Below are 8,317 nucleotides of genomic sequence, written 5' to 3' on the forward strand. Positions count from 1 at the left end.
TTTATATATACACCAGTGTATAGACAGTATCCTGCATGTTTTTATCACAACCATTTGCCATCAGACACAGCCATTTTAGCTCCTGATATTTAGTAGTTGTTATCATTATTTTTTTGCATACATATATATAGACTTATTTACATAACTTAATAGGATGGTGCAAAACACTGCTTGTTTCTTTAAAATTGGAGTGTCTGAACATCCATTGTGTCTGATTATTGATGCCTTACTCATATTTAATGTCATGCATGCAATTTTAATAAATGCAATTTAGCTGGCGAATTTTAATGTCTGATTTTAGTTCGGCTAATTATGAAATCAGTATCTTATAACAATCATAATTAAAATATACAATTTTGTAGAATAACAATTTCCAATCTTGTAAATTAATTTTCATCAATGCCGTAGTCGCGGAAATGGCTGATGACAGCCAGTCATGTGATACTCCCCTATACACTGCTGCAAGATGTGGGGGTGTAGATGAGGTCAGAGAGCTGTTGAGGCAATATGAAGTGGACGCCAGAAACTCACACAACCAAACATCTCTTCATCTTGCATGTGCTAATGGTCACCTCGAAGTAGTTTGGACACTAGCCAATGACTTTGGTGCTGACATAGGAGCTATTGATAATGGTGGAAATACACTATTGCTCTTTGCTGCTAAGAACAAACATGTACAAATAATTATCATGTTGCTTCTATTATCAATGTGTGGTAGACACCTCTCCAATGGGATAAGACTGCCATGTTCTTTTAGCTGTAGTCAGATTGATTCACATCATGTTAAAATCTTTGAGGATGTCTTGTTTGAGTATTACAATGATTCTGAAGCAGTGGAGAAAACTATGCTGATGATATCCAAATTCTTTCTTGATCGGTGTATCGATTTCAAACATTATAATAATGAAGGCTTCTCTATATTGTTTGTAGCTGCATCACTTGGTCTCAAAGACTTGATTAGTAGGTTAGTCACAGAGAAGAAAGCAGACCTGAATATTAAGGGCTTGTCTGTTCTCCACTGTGCCTGCTTTGGAATACATGTACTATACTTGTGGAGAGTCTTATTTCAGAACATGTTATTGGCCTTTCTATGAAAGACAAATATGGGCACTCAGTTTTGCATTATGCTGCAATAAAGGGGGTTCCATATACATGCAATGGTGGCCATTTAAAGCTAATGGACAAACTGATCATGGAATATGACATCAATCCCGCAGATAAAGATAACGATGGTAACACAGCTCTACATATTGCAGCCATGAAAGGACACGTAGAAACAGTTAGACACCTGATCAGTAAGCACAGTGCTGATATTTACACCATTAATAATAACTCCATTGATGCTAGCTGCACTGAATGGTTGTGCCCATGTTTTGGATGCGTTCGTCAAAGAATTCAACAGCAGTTGTCATGTCCGAAGTTACAACGGCTGTACTCTTCTTCACCACGCATGTGAGGGTGGCCATACAAAAATGATGGACACACTGGTAATGGAATATGACCTTAATCCCGAAGATAGAGATGGTAAAGGAAATACACCTCTACATATTGCAGCCATGAAAGGACATGTTGAAGCAGTGAGACACCTGATCAGTAAGCACAGTACTGATATTTACACCACTAATAATAAGAAAAATATTCCATTGATGCTAGCTGTACTTAGTGGTCATGCCCATGTTTTGGATGCCTTATTCAAAGAATTCAACAGCAGTTGTCATGTTCGAAGTTACAGTGATCGTACTCTTCTTCACTAAGCATGTTACCGTGGCCATATAAAACTTATAGACAAACTGGTAATGGAATATGGCCTCAGTTCCGAAGATAGAAATTGTAAAGGAAACACACCTCTACATATTGCAGCTTCGAAAGGACATGTTGAAACAGTGAAACACCTGATCAGAAATCACAAAGTTGAAACCAATATCACTAACAATAAGAACTCTAATCCCATTGTGTTTAGTAGCTAAAGGTGGGCACCAGGTTGTGCTTCATGCTCTGATTGAAGAGTTCCATTGCAGTCCACATATAAGAGGCTACAATGGTCAAACTCTGCTTCATTATGCTTGCAAATATGGCCATATAGAAACATTAAACAATTTAGAATTAAAATATAAGGGGGATCCAACAATCAGAGACAACGATGGGAACACACCTCTTCATATTTTGTGTCGTACATGGTATACTGAAGAAGGGAAGCTCAGAACAGTGCTTTGCGAATACCAGTGCTGGACAGTGTTTAAAGTTAATAATGATGGCAACACACCTCTTCACACAGCAGCTAAATATGGGCAAGTTCATTGTGCACGCTTACTATTGCAGAAATGCAATGCTCCCCTTTTTGTGCGAAATAAGCATGAAGAGACTGCCCTTGATGTAGCTAAAGCTCAAAAAAGTCAGGAAATCGTTACCATTTTCAAAAATGATCATTCTGAAATCCAGTCAATCTACCGGCAACTAGACAAACTTGCTAAACAAGAGTTTGGTGGTGTAAAGAACCTCACCAGAATATTTGTTGTAGGTCATTCAGGTGCAGGGAAGTCCACGCTTGTTGGACTATTAGCTACTTCAGCACATCAACTGTTGTCCCTCACACTGCAGGCATTGTTCCAAGTACTCATGACAGTAGTTATTATGGAAGAATGATACTCTATGATTTTGCTGGTAATTCCGAGTACTACTCCTCACACGCTGCAATCATGGAGTCAATCAACACATCGAAAGGAAGTAATATATATTTGATAATTTGTGATTTGAGTAAAGGCGAAGAAGTTGCTGTCACTAAATACAGCTATTGGCTTTCATTTCTATCATACAATATTAAACAATTCTCAAACACAATTATCCTACCAGTGGGAAGCCATGCTGATGTCATTAATGTAACGTCAATGGAACGAGTATTATATGTGCTTGACAGTATATCTCAAAAGTTTTGTAGCAAGATTGATGATTTTATATAGAACAAAGTATTGCTCTTGATTGTCGTAAACGAGGGGCTGTAGTGAATGACATAAAGAAACTTACAAAGCACTCGAGATTCTCGAAAAATGTATCCTCCATCGGACTTTCTCCAGAGACGAGTGTTCTCTTGGGATTGTTGAAAAAAGACTTTGAACACATTCCTTGCAAAGTGAGCCTGCTCATCTCTCGCATAGAAGATACTCGAATTCCGCTGCCACTAAATTCTTCATTACTATATACTCTCATAAGAGAGTTACATGATTTGGGTCTACTAATGGTGATAGAGAGAGAAGGGGACTCCATTGAGAACCACATAATCATTCTCAAGATATCAATATTCACATCAGATGTGCACAAAAAACTCTTTTCAGAGTCTGCTAGAGCTGACCTCACCAAGGACATTGATCCACTCAAGTTCAGCATAGGCATTATTCCAGAATCACTACTGGAAATAGTACTGCCAGAGCACATCACTAAAGAAAGTCTACTTAAGCTGCAGTACTGTCACGAAATTGAGAATTTGTACGTGGAAGAGGACCACACTCTTTCTCAACTCACTATAGGCCAGTCCCAACAAACACTGCCAATACAGAGAAATTTCATTTATTTTTTCCTGCTTTATGTGATCTCAAGCTCGGCGAAATTCAATGGCCAAAATCCGAAGGTGATATGATTACTTTAGGATGGTATGCTAAATGTGATGGTGACAGATTCGACTATTTCCCAACAAGATTTCTCCATGTGCTTATTGTTCACCTCTCTCACAACTTCGCATTAAAACAAAACCTGCCAACAAGTCACAGACCCTCTTTAGTAAGTGAGTCTTCTAGTAATAATAGTTTTTTGATTGCGGAGGTATGTGCTGCCAATCCTCGCTGTCGTGTCTGGTCAACTGGTCTGCATTGGCTTATGAAGAATGGAGTGGAGGTATTTGTCGATATGCCTAAAGACGCTGATAGTAAAGATCTGATTGTACTAGCAAGAAGTGACATTGAAGATAAAGTTGAATGTTCCAACACTCTGCAACTAGTTATTCAGAAGGTAGTCGAAATTAAAGTTGAATTCTGTGCTAGCATAGTGCCAACTGTTTACCTTCTTGATCCGAGCAACCTTAAGGATGAACCTTTTACGAATGCTAGCAATGCACCTAAATATGCTCTAATCGATATCGAAAAGGCACTAGCAGAAGGCACTAAGCGAGTCGTGGACAATAAAGGACGATGCTTCTCCTCTCCGATCAAAGATTGGATCAGCCCAATATCTTACTGGAGTAAGTACCCATGCATGCACATACATCTTTAATTGTTATAATTGTTGTTGTACACTTTCACAGAATTGTTGTTTCCGATGGATACCTTCTTGGTTCGTTCTGCTTTGAAAAAAGTATTAGCTCAATGGAAACCGCTAGGACTAAATCTTTTAATTTCCTGGATTAAACTAGATAACATTGACAATGAAGCATCCTTTCCTGATGGCATTGCTAAGAAAAAGAAGTAATTCAACTGTGGATGTCACAAGAACCCACCTGGATAGTGTTGGTAGACACTCTCAGTCAACCTTCAATTGGATTGTCCCAGAAAGCAAGTCAAATCTCAGTAGAACACAGTAAGTACCTCACAATCATTATACCTCATTCCCAGGCCAAGTTTTCGCTTTTATATCGGATGTTCTCATTCAATCAGCAACAATTTGGCCTGGGAACGAGGCTAAGCTATAAGCATAATTATGCATACTGCCTCTTCATGCGTAAATTGTATATATAATTATAATTATATAGATGTGCCTCTACAAGAGAAAATCCTCTGCGAAAACAATTCATCCCTCCGTCCTGACGAGGACTTTCTCCAATCATTTGCTGCCATCATTGGCTCTCGATGGCAGTGTCTTGCTTCTCCCCTCTCCCTCACTTCTGAAGACATTGTGAGCATCAAGAGAGAGACAACCAGACAAGCACTTGTCATGCTACAGAAGTGGGCAGCCAGGGAGACGGCAACTTATGGTCAGTTGAGAGAGAAACTCTGTACACTCTTCGTGTTTCATATTTGAGAAAAGTTAATTCATTTATCACAGCAGAAATTTTAGCTATACGTTCCATATTCATGCAATGGCGGCCTTTTAAAGCTAATGGACGTAGCTATACATTATCAATGCATTTATATAGCTTTTTACCAAAATATATCACCTTTAATTATTGTTTGTGTCACTTAACTTTCAGGATTATGCTTTGCCATTCATGTTATTACATTTAAGCAACAATAATGCTACACTGCACTTTTAATTTGCATACTGCCCTGCAAATGCAATGCACCATGCATGCAAACTTACATCAAATCGCACTTTTGCACCATACAAATCACATAATTTTGTTAGCCTACTAGTTTCTTTTATTGTCAATTCTTACTGTCAATGCTTCCCCCAAGTAACTTTGGTACAGTAACTGCGCGGCTATATAGGTATAGCGATGTACAAACGTTCTGTACAGCTCCAACATTGATGATTTGCAAAGTGTTGCTCTTGCTCTGTCGTAAACAAGGTACCTCTAATCAGAGTTTGATTCGTTAGCAGTAGTTGAAGAGGTTTGATGAGGGCGATCCTCTCCAAACTAAATACAGTTGCCACTATTTTCAGTTATTGAGTTGTTGAATAAGATTTAGTAAGTGCGAACTAAGTACCTCCATCAGACATAAGGAACTTACTATTAGAAGTATCATCCCCCATCGAACTTTCCCCGGAGACAAGCTCTCTTTCCTGAGATTGTTGAAATACGTTCCAGCTTGCAAAGTAAGTGCTTCCTTATCTCTCACATAGAAATTACACTGCTGTCCGAAAAGAGTTACATCAACATTCACATTAATGCTAAAGCAGACCTCAACAAACTCATCGATCAACTCAAGCTCAGTGTAGGCATTATTCCAGAATTACTACTGGAAAGAGTACTGCCAGAGTACATCACAAAGGATTAAGCTGCATTACTGTCAAGAAATTGAGAATGTGTACGTGCATGGAAGAGGACTACACTCTTTCTCAACTCACTTTGGGGCCAGTACGAACAGAAAGTGCCACTAACGAAAATATTTTCCCTGTTCTATAACTATGATCTCAAGCTCGAGGAAATTCAATGGCCTAAATCCGTAAAATTACTTTGGGATGGTATATGCTAAATGTGATGGTGACAGATTAGACTTCTTCCCAACACAATTTATTTATGTGCTTATCGTTCATCTCTCTCACAACTTTGCTGCATTAAAACGAAGCATGCCAACAAGTCCGCTACAGCTTCTGAATTTTTGTTTTTGATTGTGGATGTATACAGTAACACTGCCAATCCTCGCTGTTATGTCTGGTCAACTGGTCGATCTTGCATTGGCTTATGAAAACGTAGTCAAGGTATTATTTTGTCGATATGCTCAAAGATGCTGATAGTAAAGAACTGATTGTATTAAAGGATCGAGTGACATCCGAAATGAAGTAGAGTGTTCCAAAACTCTGTAACTATTAATTTTATTCAAAGGTAGTTGAAGCAAAAATGAAGTTCTATGCCTTCTTGATCTGAGCAATCTCTTAAAAAAATGCAGAAATGCACCTAAATATTCTCATATAGATCTCATTGATAAAACATTAGCAGAAGGCACTGAGCGAGTCATGGATAAAGAAGGACGATGCTTCTCCTCTCCGATAAAAGATTGGATCAGCCCAACAAGACGGACCATATCTTACTGGAGTAAGTTTCACACACAAACACACACACACACACATGCAAACATATCTTTAATATTGTCACATGCGAGACGTGTCGTTTATACAGATTTGTTAATCTTCCTTGGTGAAATTGCTAAGAAAAGAGTATTTTGACCGTGGTTGTCTCAGAAACTCTCCTGGAAAATGTTGGTTGATGCTCTCAGTCAACCTTCAATTGGATTGTCCCAGAAAGAAAAGCAAGTCTCACAAGAACACAGTAAGTACCTCATTCATTTATTATGTGCTGTTTACGATTTCAAAATTGCTATTATAGACGTAACTCTACAAGAGAAATCCTCAAAAGCAATTCATTTGTCTGTCCTGGCAAGGACTTTCTCCAATCGTTTGCTGCCATCATTGGCTCTCGATGGCAGTGTCTTGCTTCTCCCCTCTCCCTCACTTCTGAAGACATTGTGAGCATCAAGAGAGAGACAAGAGGAGCAGAGCCGACCAAACAAGCACTCGTCATACTGCAGAAGTGCATGGGAAACCAGACAGACGGCAACTTATGATCATGCAGTTCATATATCTGAGAACTTTAGTATCAGGACAAGTAAATGTACCTGTAGCTACGTTCAATTGCACCTGTATAACTATTGTTATATGTCACCATGTTTGTGTCTTAGAACTTCAGAATTTATATGGTATTACCTTGTCAATTAAATTATAATTATTTTCAATACACCATGCATGCATGCATAGCTATTTATATACCGCAATTATTTATAGTATCATTTGGTTACCTCAATTCTTATCAGTCATTGTTTCCCCAACCAATTTTTGTACTAGATCTAGCTATATAAAGCTATATATAATATAGTTTTCCTATGTCAAGACCATGTAGCAATTACGGAAATTCCTTAACATAATGGTCGCAACCATTTGCTGCAGTCTTGTTTCCTGAGGATGTCTGGTTTCAGTTGGGAAGGGGAAACCATGCATGCAAATACCTCTCAACCATGCTGCTAATTATAATAATTCATGGCTGAATATTACGTTTATACTGTTATCACTAAAACTTGACGTACATGCATCGCAAATGCGTGTATTTAATGCTCAAACATGGTCCTATTTTTTATACTGTATACATAAAAATTATAATAAGTGTTCGAAGGCCGGGTCATTTTGCGTGCATACATCTAGGAACATACAACCTATACACTTGTTTAATACATACTATATTGGTACCTATAATTATAATTATGTACTCGACAGGCTCAGCACACCTTTGTTGGAGTTGTTGGTGTTTCCTCGCAACCATGCATATAGCTTCTCACCAGAGGAGGCTGGAACCACTTGACCTTGCAGACTACTTTTAGTGTCTGTAAGCTTTTCAGGGGGACGGGTCAACTTTTATTTCCGTCCGAGATACAAGTCTCGAGGCCAGCTGTGCGTTGACCTCGAGAACGAGCCACCGATGGTATCGAAGCTTACACAAGATAAGAGCACAAGAGCACTGTATCTCTACTTCTGAGCAAAATTGGCGAAAATAAAAGTTGACCCCTCCCTGCAAAATACCGTTTTTTAAGGTTACATACACTAAAAACTACTGCAAGAGAAGTTTGGAGAAATCCAATTTATTAGTGACCTTAATTAATTAATTAGCTACGGTCAAGTGGTT

The 8,317-nt window shown here is 38.5% G+C and overlaps 2 protein-coding genes and 1 long non-coding RNA gene across 3 annotated transcripts; all 3 read left to right on the forward strand.

The window, feature by feature from the left end:
* Positions 1–190: 190 nt before the first annotated feature.
* LOC135345449 (ankyrin-1-like) lies at positions 191–3,383 on the forward strand. Its single transcript, XM_064542871.1, has 8 exons — positions 191–960; positions 1,116–1,304; positions 1,348–1,737; positions 1,786–1,952; positions 2,320–2,527; positions 2,599–2,724; positions 2,958–3,127; positions 3,330–3,383. The coding sequence occupies exons 1-8, from the start codon at positions 417–419 to the stop codon at positions 3,381–3,383; spliced, it is 1,848 nt and encodes a 615-aa protein (XP_064398941.1). The 5' UTR covers positions 191–416.
* On the forward strand, positions 2,590–5,101 carry LOC135344754 (uncharacterized). Its single transcript, XM_064542014.1, has 3 exons — positions 2,590–4,228; positions 4,292–4,563; positions 4,736–5,101. Exons 1-2 carry the CDS (start codon positions 3,628–3,630, stop codon positions 4,453–4,455), a joined length of 765 nt encoding a protein of 254 aa, XP_064398084.1. The 5' UTR covers positions 2,590–3,627; the 3' UTR covers positions 4,456–4,563; positions 4,736–5,101.
* A 1,424-nt stretch (positions 5,102–6,525) lies between these two features.
* Positions 6,526–7,491, forward strand: LOC135344755 (uncharacterized). Its single transcript, XR_010397519.1, has 3 exons — positions 6,526–6,679; positions 6,764–6,913; positions 6,971–7,491. It is a non-coding gene; the product is annotated as an uncharacterized LOC135344755 (long non-coding RNA).
* Positions 7,492–8,317: the final 826 nt, after the last annotated feature.

The sequence above is a fragment of the Halichondria panicea genome, chromosome 12, assembly GCF_963675165.1.
Source record: "Halichondria panicea chromosome 12, odHalPani1.1, whole genome shotgun sequence".
Classification (NCBI taxonomy): domain Eukaryota; kingdom Metazoa; phylum Porifera; class Demospongiae; order Suberitida; family Halichondriidae; genus Halichondria; species Halichondria panicea.